The 16,620-nt window shown below is 42.7% G+C and overlaps 1 protein-coding gene across 4 annotated transcripts in view; it reads left to right on the plus strand.

The window, feature by feature from the left end:
- LOC103368662 (pleckstrin homology domain-containing family G member 3) overlaps positions 1–16,620 on the plus strand; it is a 48,907-nt gene extending 32,287 nt beyond the window's left edge. For 2 of the 4 annotated variants that reach the window (XM_008297095.1, XM_008297093.1), the window contains 17 exons: positions 833–1,302; positions 3,129–3,229; positions 3,507–3,576; positions 3,691–3,737; positions 4,507–4,657; positions 4,874–5,005; positions 5,916–6,098; positions 6,202–6,294; positions 8,139–8,225; positions 8,309–8,342; positions 8,479–8,580; positions 8,669–8,698; positions 9,822–9,832; positions 10,094–10,417; positions 11,960–12,046; positions 12,220–13,696; positions 14,178–16,620. In XM_008297095.1, the coding sequence (XP_008295317.1) occupies positions 833–1,302; positions 3,129–3,229; positions 3,507–3,576; positions 3,691–3,737; positions 4,507–4,657; positions 4,874–5,005; positions 5,916–6,098; positions 6,202–6,294; positions 8,139–8,225; positions 8,309–8,342; positions 8,479–8,580; positions 8,669–8,698; positions 9,822–9,832; positions 10,094–10,417; positions 11,960–12,046; positions 12,220–13,696; positions 14,178–15,094 (4,316 nt within the window). In that variant the 3' untranslated portion in view covers positions 15,095–16,620. The remainder of the gene's footprint in view (positions 1–832; positions 1,303–3,128; positions 3,230–3,506; positions 3,577–3,690; positions 3,738–4,506; positions 4,658–4,873; positions 5,006–5,915; positions 6,099–6,201; positions 6,295–8,138; positions 8,226–8,308; positions 8,343–8,478; positions 8,581–8,668; positions 8,699–9,821; positions 9,833–10,093; positions 10,418–11,959; positions 12,047–12,219; positions 13,697–14,177) is intronic. The other 2 variants (XM_008297094.1, XM_008297096.1) reach the window with 2 other exon arrangements.

A 16,620-nucleotide genomic window follows, 5' to 3' on the forward strand; every position in this document is an offset into this window, starting at 1 on the left:
AAAAAGTGGAAATTTGGCCTCCTGTTTCTTCACAGTAAAAAAATATGAACATGTATGGATTCTTGAAATTCCTCAGCTGTGTTTAGGAGATAACAGAAACCTGAAAGAGTCCAGATGTTTAAAAACTGCAGATGATTCACTGTCTGAGGGGATGTCAGAAATTTCTTTATCTCTTCCTACGTGTTTATCTTCAACTCAGGGAGGTTCATCTCACAGATAAAACATCAGTAATGATATTAATAATCTCGCTGTGGTGACATCGTGTTCTCTTTCTTAACAGTTTTAGTCAAACTGTCAACTTCAGGAACAAAAAACAAACTCCTTAGAGTCTGCCTTTGAGAGCCCCCTGTAGACAAACATGACCATCTATTTGTGCTCTAACGTCTCCCTGACAGCTTTTCTTGTGAAAGTCTGAGTAGGAGAAGCTCAGTGGTCATCTCTGAACTAAACCTGCCTGTTTAAACGAAGAGATCATTTGCAACAAAAGATAACTCCATCTTCACAAACCCTCAGAAAACCCACTTTTCCATCGTCTACCTGAGACAATATCAATCAAACTTCTATTTTTGTCATTTCTTCTGAGTCAAATCCACTCAACTTCAGTTTGATTGATATTATCTCAAGCAAACAGAAAAAATAAATTTTCTGAAAATCTACAAAAATGGAGTCATCTGTTTTTGAAAATGAACTCTTCAAATGATCTGCTGGATAAACGTTGTTTTGAGTTCAGTGTTGTCATTCGTAGTTTGACCTGATGGTTACAGTGTTATCCGACACAATAGTACAGAACTGGTTTGTTTTCAGTGACGTCATTACTCTGCCCCCTCCCCAGAGTCCCCCCGTCTGTCCACTGCCTCCATCAGCAGTGATGAGCGCGCTCCGTCAGCCACGCCCTCCGACTCCTCCGACCTGCTGGCATCTGACCGGCGCCCGGTGAGCCTGATCTCCACGCTGTCCTCGGGCTCTGGATCCTCCAGAGACGACAACCTAGCCCCCCCTCCGTCGTCCGCCACATCCTCTGACCCCGACATCAACCTGGACCTGAGCCCCGCTGGGGGCGCTGCAGAGACTGAGGGGACGACCCCACAGCCTAGCAGGAAGGGGCGGAGCTTCATTCACAACAACAATAACAACAACAAAGAGCGGACGACAAGTCGAGCCTCCAGCCGTCGGCAGCAGGTGTCGCCATTCATCAGCGCCAGCATGGCGCCCAACCCTCAGCTGACCTACCTGGACCGTGTCGTCATGGAGATCATTGAGACGGAGAGGATGTACGTCAGAGATCTGCGTATGATCGTAGAGGTGAGTCACCAAATGGCACAGTACCCCTCTGGTGTTGTGTTGTCTGTTACAGTGTTTAAATAATATATACGCACAATTCACTGAGAAAGGGCCGCCCGCACCAAACATGATGACTATGCAATTAACTATGAATATATTGTTGTAAAAATCATTCTAACTCAAGAGGATGGTGCAGTTCTCATCACAACCGTAACCCCAGTAACAGTGGCACGTGGTATCGTTCACAAAACACTGACAGCCGATAAAACACGTCCTGGCCATAAATAGTAGATTCAACATTTATGAAGGACTTCATTTTCCTTCCTTCCTGTAAGACAAAAAGTTAAGAAATGGTTGAGTAATGTATGAACTATAGCAATCAGGAGCACAGAGGTGTGTTTGTTCCACATGTCAGGTAAAACAATCCTTATATCATCAAACTGATGTAGATTCATATTTAAGCACCAATAGAGTTTGTCATCAAAAAACATGAGCTTGCAAACAGAGAGTCTCCAAACTGCTCTTGTTTTTGGAGACTTTTGTTAAATCCACACCCGTCCTGGGCTTCTTTTTCTGTGCATTGTACAGCAGAAACAGGGCATCAGTATCTAACGCAGCGTTTGCTTACACAGCATGAATTCTCAGACCTGCATTATCCTTATAGGTACCACATTCGTAACAGTTATAGTTGTTCTTGGTGGGGACGGCCCTTAAGACTGACTCCAGGTCAGATTTGATGGACACCTGCACTCAGGAGACAGAGGACAACTCGTAGTGTCAGAGTAACCTGGCAGAGATGCATCGTCACCGACTATAATTAACAGGTTAAGACGTTCTGCAGCAACCAGATTAGCTGCTTATGTAACAGCCAGGATCACAGACGGACCTGAACCCAGAGCAAATACGAATCCGATATATATTCAATGGACCATGAGAAAATACTACAGCATTTTATTTTATTTAAAATAAGCACTTAAACTCTATTTTTTTATTGACTATATTCTGTATTTGCTGTATACAATACAACAGGATAGAATTGTACATCTTAACCATCTTTAATATCAGCATGTGTGGGTATGAGTTAAAATGTATTTGATAAGTATTTAACAGAACTCATCAATAAATATTTAAAAATAAAGATGTGTGCAGTATAATTGATGTCCAAGTTTTTAAATATGTGAAATAATCCGAATGAAGTTCTGTTTATTGTTGCTGAGTTGTCAGTTTTTTCTACATTTAAAGGAAACGTAAAAATGTACTTATCGTAAGACATAAGTTCCCTTGATAAATAAACACATCTGATTAACTTCAAATACTCAACTGCAGTCACTTATAAATAAATGAATTATAATCCATGCAGCCATTTATAATAACTTCTAGTCATAATATCATAAACTCATAATTTATAAACTGAAGGTAAGAAATCAAGTCTTTAAAGCCTGCAGCTGATGTTTAGCCGTTTAACCGAGCACCACAAACAAACACACTTACTTATTGAGCCAGAAGTAATCAGATTACAGTGGTATTGATCACACAGAGCTCAGTCTGCCACCTGCTGGACAACCAAAGACATTGTTGAAGAAAAACTGATTTATACTGACACACAAAACCAGATTTATCCTCATCATTTCATTTAATTAAATTGCAATTTTTTAATAACTGTCATCTAATTCTTTCTCTCTTCTTTCCTCCTCCTCACCTCCCTCCTCTTTTTCCTTCATTCTCTTCTTTGTTCCTCCCTCATTTCCCCTCTTTGCTTTGTTTATATTGTCATCCTTTCCTTTCCTTTCCTTTCCTTTCCTTTCCTTTCCTTTCCTTTCCTTTCCTTTCCTTTCCTCCTCCTGCAGGACTACCTGGCTCACATCATTGATCAGTCTGATTTATCGATCCGTCCCGAGCAGGTCTGTTCTCTCTTTGGGAACATCGAGGACATCTACGAGTTCAACAGGTGAAAATAAAATCTGAAATCTCATGTCTGAATGTCATCAGTCATGATTTCAGTTAAAACAACAATAACACAGAACACTGAAATCCCGACTGTGACTATTCATCAATGGAAAATGCTAAAAGGAAACACTCAGATGTGAAAACCTTGTTCTGTTGTTGTATGAAGGTCAGAGAAATGAAGCGAAGAGTCTTTGTATACGACCTCAGCAGCAGTGGGGATGGGAGGTTTTGCCGATTGTTATAGTTGTCGTCATGGTGATTGTGTTTCCTGTTCACAGTGAGCTGCTTCAGGCTCTCGACCTGTGCGACAACGATCCCGTTGCAGTCGCCAGGTGCTTCGTCATGAAGGTGAGAGTGATGAAGGTCGCTGGAGGCGTCTTCAATTCAATATCAAAGTTTAAGATGAAACCGTGACCACAGACCAGAGTTCATAAATATCTTGATCTGATGCTGTCGTTTCAGAGCGAGTACTTTGAAATCTACACGCAGTACTGCACCAACTACCCCAAGTAAGTCCTGACAGTCTGCTGGATTCATCTGATGTTAGTGTGTGATGTTGTTGTGCTAAATGGTGTCATGTTATACTGACATCAGCTGTTATGTTTATTCAGGGCTGGTTCTGATGTGGGTTATTAGCGGTCATAAAGGGCCCACAGCCATTATTTGGAACTGATATACATTTGTAGTAAAAACTTAAAATCGTAGTATCAACATTTTTGAATGCCTTCCTTTATTTATGTGTAACATATTTAACGTTCCATCATCCCAACATCCTCTTCTTTATTAATTGGGCTTGTGTAACCAAAATGATAAACCACAGAGCAAATATAGACATCGGGGCCAAAGTAGCCCATTTTTAAGTTCATTTGTTTTGTTTGGAATCAGAATCAGAAACAGATTTATTGCCAGATATAGTTTGCACAATACAAGGAATTAAAAATAAAAGTAAAAATAAAAGTAACTGTAGTCGTGCAACGCAGAAGCAAAAGATATTGTGCAGTGAAGAATTAAGTTAAGTTTAAATAAGAACCATAGAACTGGAGTTATTTACAAGGGTGCAACGTGTGGAGGTGCACCAGTTCAAAGAAGATAATCACAGTGATACCTGTTTCTTCTTGCTCGCACCTGCTCTGTACTTGGTCACCTGTCCATACTTGTTCTTTTTCTGTTTGCACCAGTTTTTTACATGTTAACACGTTTTTTTTTTTTCTTGCACACATACATTTTTAACAACCTTCTCTCTCTGTTTACACTTGTTCGTTCTCCCACCGGCTGCAGTTCAGTCGCTGCCCTGACGGAGTGCATGCGGAATAAATCTCTGGCAAAGTTTTTCCGGGAGCGTCAGGGGTCGTTGAAGCGATCGCTGCCTTTGGGTTCATACCTGCTCAAACCTGTTCAGAGGATCCTTAAATACCACCTGCTGCTCCAGGTACCACACCAGTACACCTGACGGCCGATAACACCTACATTTAAAACTGTATAAATATGTTGTATAAATGTATCTTAAGCATGCATGAGATAACCTTTTCTGCTCAGGTTACTAAACTTTAAGTATCCTCACAGTTCACACAAACATCTGCATAAAAACTGTTGTTTTCATTCTGACTTCAGGTTGATTGTTATTGTTTGTAATTGTGTTGTTTAGGAGATAGCGAAGCACTTTGACCCAGAGGAGGAGGGTTACGAGGTGGTGGAGGAGGCCATCTACACCATGACAGGAGTGGCTTGGTACATCAATGACATGAAGAGGAAACACGAGCACGCCGTCAGACTGCAGGTCACTAACTTGAACTGTTAAATTTAGACACCTAAATTACTGAATTAATCTGCATCATTAATTGCACAATTTTACTGAATAAACCAGGTGGATGCACGATGGATATCTGACGAGCTGACTGACTAAAAAGACACAACATTTAACATTTATCAGTGGAGTTCCACAGGATTCAGTCGTGGGTCCACTGTTGTTTTTCTTTTCCATGTTTCTTTTTACAGAACATTTATTTATTGTCTTATATTTACAGATCGCGTGCTGTTTTCTGAATTCAATAAAACTTTATTTATATCAGGATAGTTGCATGATTGACACAAACACACAGTGGACAGGGAAAGAAAAAATACTGTTACTGACAAAACTAAAAGCAATCAGTGGTTCTTGTGTAAATAATAATAATAATATTAATAATAAATGTGGGAGTAGTAGATAAATACAATACCATTTAACTTTATATCTATCTAAAATTGGGCTACACAAAACCAAAATACACAATAATTTTTCGCCAGATTAGACCGAAGTTGAATATGCTGATTTATTTCTTCAGATCAAAGTGAGGGCTTTCCTAACTATGACAGATTTGAAAGAAAATGAATTTATTTTTAGATGCTTCATTACATCAAGCACCATATTTTACTTAGCCACAACTGAGATGTCCTGTTATAATGAAACAACAGAACTATTTTGATCAAGAAAATGGGATCTGACACACATCTGTTCTGTGAGTCAGAACAACTTGTAGTTTTGGCAGGGATTTTTCTCTTTTTAGGATGTTAAGCTAAACGTAGGCTAGCTGTAACCTCACAAGTTGATATTCAGGGTTCAGTTCAGCCATCCTAATTAACATTCAGAGCACAGAAGGTAAATAGCTCCAGAGGAAAACCAACTGACTGTTTCTGTATCTTTTTTTCAGGAGGTTCAGTCATTGCTGCTGAACTGGAAAGGTCCTGACCTCACCACATACGGAGAACTGGTTCTGGAGGGAACCTTTAAGGTTCATCGGGCCAAAAATGAGAGAACGCTCTTCCTGTTCGACCGCATGCTGCTCATCACCAAACGCCGCGGAGAGCACTACGTCTACAAGACACACATCTCTGTAAGCAACAGCAACAAACATGCCAACTGACATCTTAGTTCTGTTTGTCCCACAGGTTTTTAGAAGCAGATGTTGAATTTTATTTCTCTCTCTGTGTTTCAAGTCCTCCACTCTGATGCTGATTGAAAGCGCCAAAGACTCTCTGAGCTTCAGCGTCACACATTACAAACACCCCAAACAGCCTCACACTGTCCAGGTGAGTCGCTCTCCACCTGCCAACAACCAGCTTCACTCCAAAGGTAATGTGAGGATGACAGTTTACATCCTGTTGTATTTGCTGCCCATATCCCTCAGTTTCAAACTATTTTAGAAAACTACTACTTTAAAATATCTAGTTGTATCTGCATGAAGTTATTTCTGTCAATATGGAAGAGGAGCAGGAGTGCGGCAAAGACGAAATAACTCGAGTTAATCAGAGGACAGAATTTTAGGTTACATTCATTTCCTCAGTATTTGGTAGCGTTGCCTTTAAACTGTATGACTTGGGTCAAATGTTTTGGGTTTCCTTCCACAAGCTTCTCACAATAGTTTGATGAATTCTGACCCATTCCTCCGACAGAACTGGTGGAACTGAGTCAGGTTTGTTGGCTGCCTTGATCGCAGCTCTGCCCACTAATGTTCTCCAGGATTGAGATCAGGGCTTTGTGATGGCCACTCCAAAACATGGACTTTGTTGTCCTGAAGCTTCTTTGTAACTAATCTGGTGGTATGTTTAGAGTCATTGTCCATCTGAAGACCCATTAGTGCCAAAGCTTTAACTTCCTGGCTGATGTCTTGAGACGTTGCTTCAATATTTCCATATAATGTTCTCTCCTCATGATGCCATCTATTCTGTGAAGTGCACCAGTCCCTCCTGCAGCTAAACACCCCCACAACATGATGCTGCCACCCCCGTGCTTCACAGTTGGGATGGTGTTCTCAGGCTTCAAGCTTCCCCCTTTTACCTCCAAATGTAACGATGGTCATTAAGGCCAAACAGTTCAGTTTTAGTTTCATCAGACCACAGGACATGTCTCCAGAAATTAAGGTCTTTGTCACTGTGTGCATTTACAAACTGTAATCTGTCTTTTTGATGTTTCTTCTGGAGTAATGTCTTCTTCCTCTCTGAATATCCTTTCATGTCGGGGCAGGACTCCACGGTTCTCTTCCTTAACAGATTTCTTTAGATTTTCTCGTTGTCACAACAGGAAGCAGTGTGTTTGAGGTGTGCCTCCAATTAACTCAAATTAACCTATCAAAAGCTTCCAACGCCATGACATCACCATCTGAGCTTTCCCAAATAGTTTGAAGGCATCTTAGTTGATGGAAACTTCTGGCTTTGAAGAAAGTAATAAAAAAATTCTATCTCTCTCTCATTATTCTGGCATTTAGCAAATAGAAATAATTTTGGTAATCCTAACTGACCTAAAACAGGAAAAGTTTAGTCTGATTTAATGTCAGACAGTGAGAAAAAAAGGATTTGTGTCTTTTTATACAATGTATGTAAACTTCTGGTTTCAACTGTATATGAAAAGTGTGTATGTGTGCATATGTTTATAGGTAGATAATTATGTGTATACAGGTAATCACTAAAACGCTTATTTTAGTGCTGCTACAATAAATTGATTAAACATTTTATTGATTTCTGTTTATTCTAGCTGATAAACCCTAACCCTAAACAAGTAGAAGAACACTGAATGCTCACAGAGAGGAAATAAGCAGTTTGCTGTGTGTGCAGACTTGATTAGCTAATTGATAGAAAATAATCTGCCACTGTGATGATAATCCAGTAATTGTGTTGTTATTTTTTAATTAAAGATGTCAAATATTTGCTGTTTGCAGGTTTTTAAATAGGAGGATTTGATGCTGTTTTTTGGCCATACATCATAGTAAACTGGATGTCTCTTAAACAACACATTTTACCGACAAAACCATTAATTGAGAAAGCAGCCAGCAGATTAGTGATGCTACAGCTAATTTAGCTGGGCCGACTTCATGTGGCTCAGTCACCAACTGATCTGATTAAACAGTTGTTGCTCATTACTTGTTTCCACATTTCAGGCGAAGACGGTGGAAGAAAAGAAGCTGTGGGCTCATCACATCAAACGCATCATTCTGGAAAACCACCACGCCATCATCCCACAGAAGGTCAGGGACCAGTAAAACCAGTAGACACAGCAGTCTGAGTAGTGTAGACACTCGTAACAGAAGACGTCTGTTGTGTGTTTCAGGCTAAAGAGGCCATCCTGGAAATGGATTCCATCTGTAAGTACAAATCTATCCTGCTTGTAAGGATTTTGTATACATTCAGAGAAAAGCAATAAAAACTGAAAGCAAGCGGGATGAAACCACACTTTGTTTTTTTCCTGTTGCTGTCAATCATGCTGCTGTTTTCCCGCAGACCCTCCCAAGTATCGTTACAGTCCTGAGCGCCTGAAGAAAGCTCTGTCCTGCCAGTCTGACGAGTTTCCACGAGATGCCCGTCACGGCCGTCGACAGTCAGGTGACCACTCAGAACGATCCAATTACTGACCAGCGTGTTGCATTCATATTTTTTGGTAACTGTTTACTCTGTTTTGTTTTCTTTCCAGAGCCAATCAAACAACTGAAAAACTCCAAAGGTAAAAATAATGTAGTTTCTATATTAATCCTCCAGAAGGCCTTTTCTGGAGCTTCTGTTGATCGATGTTTTGTTTTTTTTTGTCTGCCAGCAACCAGGAAACATCAGATTTTTTAATAGCTGTTTAGTTGTGTTCACAAATGTTCCAACATCTAAGATTCCATCACTTTGTCTTTGATGGTTTCATGTTAAAATTAAAAGCTGCATTTAAAGGAAACTAGAGTTAGTCTACGAGTTTCTGACAGCAGAGCTCATCACTTTGAATCTGTGACACAATGCACAGCAGTTTTTTACAATTTTTTTAGATTTTATTATTGAAACAAGAATCTATAAGAAAAAATCCACAAGGCCCAAAATATGTGCCCCAAACATGCACCATTAAAGCCCAGTGCTTTATACAGGAATACTATCACCATCACCAACCAGACTGTATGTATACACATGCACTTCTCATGCAAGTCAGGATCGGTGAATATGACTGGAAAACAAGTACAATACCAACATTAGAATCAATAAACAATAACAGATATGAAAAAAATACATTGAACAACACAATACAAATTCATGTCAGAGAACAGTTCAAATTTAAATATACAAAGTCAGAACATAAAAATGAGAAAATACCAAAGCTGCGGCTTGTGATTGTTTTCTTGAGTGATTAATCAATTACTTTGTCCCTAAATTGTCTGAAAATAGTGAACACTACTACAGCTGGCTTCCACAGAGCATCGTGATGCTTCCTTTACTGCCCTGTGACATTTTAGAAGCTCAAAGAGAACATATTTGATGTTTTAGTTTTAAAATCTGACAGAAACTATTAATGGATTCATAAAAGGCTTACAAAGCCTTTTTTTTTTCAGACAATTGATTTCTGAAATTCTAATGGCTAGAAAATATTGTCCTTACTTTTCAGCACTGAAAAGTCTTCAGAACTTCCTTTTTGTTATGTTTAAATGTCTTACAGTCATGGTGTTACTGTATCAGATGAACATTAGGCTAATATACACAGATTTAGAACACGATGCGTTCTGTCAGCTCTCGCATTATTGTGTGCCCTCTGTGTTTAACCAATCACCTCTTCTGCTCTTCCTCCTTTGCTGCTGATTCTCGGGTTGAACTCTCAGCGCTCCTGCAGGTAAGACTCAAACTGATTTAACACAAACGGTAACATTTCTGCTTACTGCTGCTCCTCTATGTATCACAACACATCCTGGTGTTCTGTGTTTTGTTGTGACTCTGTGAAGTGTACTTACTCGTGATCTGTTGGTGATTTGACTGTAAATGAATGGATGTCATACTGAGCGGCCAGGCTGCTCTGTGATGCAGCCTCGCCGTCAAAGCAGCACGTTAGTTTTAAAGACCACATTCAGGATGAGCGGTGTGTGACGTCCTGCAGCACTCCGACAGCGAGGGGGTGTTAGTGGGTGACAGGCGCTCGCTTCAGCCTGCCGTCAGCAGCAGCACACTGGGATCCAGCAGCCTGGGGGAGTCTGAGACCGACCGGCCCGCCCAGGAGGAGGAGGACGGGGATGAGCTGGGCAGCAGGAAGGACTCGCTGGAACGACTGATGTGCAGCGAGGAAGAGGAGGATGATGAGGCGGGACGGTTGGACGAGGTTCTGCTGGAGGACGAGCAGGTAGAGGACTTTGCCAGCTCTGTTCTGGCTGCCATCTCCTGCTGGCACTACACAGTCCAGGCCTTCCTTTCCTCCACGGGGACGGTGAGGCTTTCTGCTGCCAGCCTGGTCTTCATCGCCTGCGTCTCCACCCGGCCTGCACCAGCTCTGTAACACACTAAGTGGATAACAGCGATAACTCCTGCTGCTCTGGAGCTCTCAGTAACTGCTGCATGGGCTTCATGTGTGGCACTAACACCAGCCGAGCTGCATGTTGGGGCTCAACACGCTAAACCACAGCAGGGTGATGCTACGGGAGCCTTTATGTCCTCAAAAGTGCCGCAACAGTTGAAGAAGTAAAATGGGAGAGTTCTGTTGTGTGACTCTAATTGTTTTCAGCTTCTCTTAAATTTGATTGTTTCAGTTGAATCATTGTGTTCAGGATGGTTTTAGTCAAACTTAACACAAAGACTAGAAGCACAGGGAAACTGTTAGCCTAAACTTAAGTCTATCAGACTTGCATGTTGTTTTTAGTGAACAGGTGCCAAAAAGAAATCCATTGTGGGTTTTTTCAGCGTTTTTTTATTTTATTTTTTTAACCAGTTACAACCTCACACAGCACCCTGGCTTGTCCAGTTTATGCTCCGTACTAACCTTGCTGGTTAGCTGACGTGGAGTTCCTCAGGGTTCATTTCAGGGTCCTCTGATGTCTGACTGTAAATGCATCCTGACAGCAGGAAACGTGATGCTTACGATTTACAAGTGATCTTCAGCTTTATGTTTTTCTGACACAGAAAGAAAAAACTGATCAGAAGGCATCAAAAAATTTAAAACACCCAGAGCAGACCACCTCAAGATGTATACGCCATTACATCAAACATAATTGTTATCAAAGCTAGTTAGGGATTTTATTCAGCACAGTCGGTGCAGCAGCGCCCCCTGCTGTGTGAGCGCTGGCACCCACAGTTTGGCTACATTTCAAACATGCTGCTCAAAGCCATTAATCCCAGTGTTGTGATGTTTCCATGAGACGTTATTAGGCATTAAACAAATCAGATGGAAAAAGGCTCAGTGCTGCTGTAGAAGAGGGTAATTGAGCTCAGCTAGCAGTTTCCCTCTGCTTCAACTGTTTGTGCTAAGCTAGGCTAAACACTTCCTTGACCTCTTTCTGAACTGAATACAAACACATCTGATTTGGGAGAAGCTGGCAAACAAGGATTTCCCCAAAACGTTTACTTTAATGTATCAGATAACTAAGTCCAATGGCTTTTATTACCTCTTTTGCAGCTAGTTTTGTGGTGTTTTTGTTTTTATTGGAGCTTTTTCAGGCATATGACCTGCAGCTTGTTGTTTAACTTTATTGCTGTGGGGCTGAAAACAAAACATTACTGAATGTTTGAGGTTGCTGAGCTGGACAAGATTTTTTTTTGCTGCTGCCTCTCAGTGTTCTGTTGCATTTGAGTTGAGTTTGGTGTGAAGTTCTGCAAGAAAGCATACTTTGAGTGAAGTGACCCTTTGAGAATGAGTTAGCAGCGTGAGAGTTTGTTTGTGGCCTTTATCTGATGATATTTAAACTCTGTTCCGTCCTTTTGGCTGCTGGTATTAAAGATATCATTTGACGCCTTGCCTGTGTATTCTTTGTTGAAGGAGACAGAGGGAAGCAGCTCTAACAAAGAAAATGGACAACTTCCTGAAGAAGATGAACCAGGAGGAACTGAACCGACACCTGAGCAGGTAAATAAAAGCTTGATTGATTACTTACAGGTTTGAGGCAGTCGTTATATTTGATATAAGTTTTCTTCCCGTTTTCCAGTTTCTGTAATTCAGTGCTATCCAGTAGCATCCTTGACAGGTGATCATATCGCTCAGACTCATTAGTGTATAATGTTTTTTCCTTTCCTTTCCAGCCATCTGTAGATGAGCTGCCACAGGAGAAGACATCTGAGCCAGAAAACCCAAAACCAGAATTGTCTTCTGATCTGGATCCTCCCATGATCTCAGCTTCTGCTAAAAAGTCAGAAGAACTGAAGCCTGAAGAAGATCCAGAGCCCACAGAGGAACCATGCTCCGCCACGCCAGATTCAGATTCAAAGACGTTGAGCAGCGGGGAATCCTCCGAGGAGGAGGACGAGAAGGAGGCTGCAGAGAAGGTGCTTAAATCGCCCAGCATCCTCCCATCCTCTGTCCTCGACAAAGCCAGCGCCATCGCTCAGCACTTCACCAACAGTATTAAGCGAGGCAGCCTGGCCCAGGACGACACCCGATCTCTCGGCTGTGCTTCACCTCGGTTACCCAGCAGGACCGGCAGCAGCCTCAGCCTCTGCGCCGAACCAGCCGACCGACCCCTGCGGCTCAACAGTATCTCTTCTGATTCAGTGGAGACCTTCAGTGTGACAGATTTGACCATGTTATCTCCTCGGGACGACAGCCTCTTTGACGCTGACAGAGGCATTCGGCGGAGAAGGGACTCAACCCTGTCCAAGCAGGACCAGCTGCTCATCGGGAAAATCAAGACTTACTATGAGAATGCCGGAAACCAAGATGCCACCTTTAGCCTCCAGCGCAGAGAGAGTCTGACATACATCCCGACTGGGCTGGTCAGGAGCTCCGTCAGCCGGCTCAACAGCATCCCAAGGGATGAAACCGTCCAGACAAACCCCTCCACCAGTCTGGACCCTTTCTCTGTGGACTCCCACTCAGCTTTACCCGCAGATGCCTCAGATCGCATGGTCTCCAGTGAATCCTTGGACTCTTTGAAGTCTGATGGGAGAAGCACTGATCCAGAAGATTCAGGAGAAAGCCGCAGGTCCAGGTCTCAAAGCATGCAGGATAATCCATTTGAGGATGAAGACTTCAGACCTTCATCTGAAATGATCAAGATCTGGCAAGCGATGGAGCGAGAGATCACCAAATCCCAGAGTGACGATGGAGGGCGAGACCGATCCAGAGAAGCTCTAAGAATTTCCAGAGCGACCGGTGGTTCTAACCTCACCAAGTGCTGTGACCAAGAGAGCACAGCATCTGACCTCAGCACCATCACAGAGGAGTCCACCAGTCCTTCACCCCTCAAGTCTAAGGTCTCAGGGGTGAACCGGACAGGAAGTCTGAAGGACGCCTTAAAGGTGTTTGGGGAAGAGGCCGTCGTCCTCAGGGCTCCGGTGCCTCGGGTCATCCAGCTGAGGGCAGAATCAGAGAGGGAAAGGCCGAGTGAGGATTCAAACCAGCTGGACGACATGGACACAGGGAAGAGCAAAGTCCTCCATCTGGCCCGTCAGTACAGCCAGCGAATCAAAACCTCTAAACCGGTGGTTCGACAACGAAGTCAGGGCCTCCTGATCGCCAAGAAGAGCTTAGCCTGTGTGGTCGAGGAGAAGGAGAGTACAGGTACAGTGACGTCCTGTTTAGTGTTAGAGTTTGGATTTGGCAAATACTGCCAGTCTGAGCTTTCCCTGCCTTCAGCAAATACTAGACATTCAAATAAACACTGTGGTCCAGCCTGCCAGCTTTCTCAACAATCTGATCATGTTACCTGACATAAAAACAGTGTATTTACCTTTAGGGTCTGTGTATATTGTACCGCCAGCATCAGCTGGAAGCAGAACTTATCAGGTCAGACTGGTTCAATTTAAAGTGCTGCCTGATTTTACAAGTCAAAAGAGAAGAAACAGAAACAACACTTTAAAACATTGTTTTTTCCAGTTTATTCCAGCTTTGGTCTGATTTTTGTTCATTTTTATTAGTTTTGAGTCGTTTGTGTTTGCTAATATGAAGTCTGAAACATTAATTGTCAAATATCAAAAAAAAAGAAAAAGAAAAAGAAACTGAAATCATACTTCAAGCTGATGACTGGTTTTATGTTTTGCAGGTAAACCCAACCTGACTCTGCCGCTAGTTTCTTCTAAGCAGTCGACCTCTCTGCCACTGAGTCCCATAGATCAGACCCGATCTCCGACCCCTGGCCCCACGTGCAGCTCTGTAGGCGGCTCCAGGGGGGTCTCCCCGGGTCGGGCTCGCTCCCGCAGCCCCCTCAGTCCTACTCCTCCCGTCGAGGGCTTCAACTGGCCCGACGTCAGTGAACTCCGCTCCAAATACTCCGACCATGGTGGCTCGCAGAAGACTTCCGTCAGCCGCAGTCGCTCCATCCCAGAGCAGATGTTTGACGGCAGTCTGAGGAGGCACTCCAGCTGCTCCTCCAGCCCCCTCGCTGACGGAGCTTCTAGCGAGGGTCCTTCGTACAAGCCTCGAGGTAGCCGGGACACCAGCCGGGAGGAACGCAACAAACGGCTTCACAGAGCCAATTCTTTGGACCCTCGGCTGAGCGGGGCTCAAATGACTGAGCTGCAGAAGCTCCAGGACCAGGTTGCAAATGGCAAGTACGATGGTTACTACATCGCAGCTGAGGCACCGCTACTGAACGACCCCGAACACAAGATCATCATCATGGAGAAGTGTCCAGAGCGGAAAGGAGCAGCCAAAGAACCCAAAGAAGAAGATGATGACAGCTATGTCCAGATCCGTTCACCGACCAGCCGGGAGAAGATCTCCATCATGGCCGTCATTGACCGCTGCCGGGCCTATCAGGAGTCCGATGAGTATAAACAGAGGGAGGAAGCAAAAGCCAAAAATGAGCCGGCAAAGCCTCAAGAGCTCGACAAGGCAACAGCAGCCTCTACAGCTCAGGACGTGCCCCAGAGATCGAGATCAAACTCTGGACAGAAGATGGAAACTGGCCAAAAGAGCATCGTGAAAAATCTGAGAGAGAAGTTCCAGAGTCTGAGCTGAATAAATGTTTCCATGAAATCAGGTAACAACTCTGACTTCAGTAACCCAAAGACATGAACACAAGGTCAAAGCCAAGTTGTTTTAAGTAGAAAACTGCTGTCAGGGTTTTACCTACAGTTAAATACTCTACAGCAGACAAACAGCTGGAGGGGACAAACTCGCATTTATTTCTTCTGATTGTGAGAGAATTCTTTACAACTGGAAACGTTTGGAGAAAATCTGTTATCTCCAAATTGTTGCATTCAATGTTTAAAAGTGGAGAAAAATAATAAAACAACCCAAATTCTCGCTTTTACATAAACATGTGTGTGTACATACACATAGAATCATTGTTGTGATTGCATTTAGATGACGTCTTTGTTGATAGCACATGCTCGTGCTCTCTGGCACTATGTAGATAACTCTCTAGCATTATGTAAATATCTTTATGCAGCCGTCAAGTACAGAGTATTTGTTAAAGCACCTTTTGTACAGGATGCAGCGTGTTGAGCAGTTTCAGTACTGGGAGGAGGTTTGTTAACCTCCTCAGTCGCTCTCAGTGAAAATACTGATTTTAGGGAATCATCACTACACTAGGGGACCGGTCCTCTTCTTACGGCCCACTTCTGTTCGCAGCTATAAAAGCTTCAGCAGTGGCTTTAATTGCTCCTCTCTTTCAGTTACAGCTCATCTGTGTGAATTCCTGCTGCGAGAGGACTAACCACTAAATCTGACCTCACTTTGTTCAGTCACATGTCTGAAACCACCTCACACAACTTCTGGGACTGATGTTACAGGAACAGTCTGACACTGAAACAGATCAAGTCTCTGTGATGTGTTTAGCCTAGCTTAGCACAAAGACTGGAAGCAGAGGGGAACCGTTAGCTCAGCCCTAACCAAAGAGAAAACCTTCAGACGCTTTAAGCCTGTGTGATTCACATGTTGTATGTTGTTCGATGAACACTGGCGAAGCTCTTAGGGAGTGATTGGTTTTCTCCTGTTAAGATTTTGTCCTTCAGAGCTGTCGGTGGAGTCGTGTCAGTCATAAAGACTTTGTTTTGAAGTGTCGATTATCAAGTGTCACACATTCTCCAAGTTTCAAACCAGCAACTACTAACTTGTGCCAAGAGTTGGTGCCAGAGTTCAGTATATCCAACATTTGGCGAGCAAAACACATTTTTTGAGGATAAAATACCAAAACAAAAGCTTATGAAGACCATGGTGGTTTAGCAGCAGTGCTGGGGTTGGAGAAGCTCTTGGTGCATTGATTGAACTGTCCTAATGTTTAAACTTAACTGAAGGTGTGATCGCTAGATTGTTATCCGACAGAACAATGTCAGACTGTTTCTTTTCCCTGATTTTGCTCTGGTTTTATGAACATTTTCAGTAAATAGATGAGCGTCATGTAATACAACGCTGAACCTTTGGAATGCAGCCAGTCAGATCAGTGTATGGAGGACCAAACCTGCTTTACTAGGAGAACAACAACAAGATTTTTTAAAATTATTATTTTAAATTAAATACCAAAATGAATCATTTAATTTTTT

The sequence above is a fragment of the Stegastes partitus genome, unplaced genomic scaffold, assembly GCF_000690725.1.
Source record: "Stegastes partitus isolate 25-593 unplaced genomic scaffold, Stegastes_partitus-1.0.2 Scaffold1185, whole genome shotgun sequence".
Lineage (NCBI taxonomy): Eukaryota > Metazoa > Chordata > Actinopteri > Pomacentridae > Stegastes > Stegastes partitus.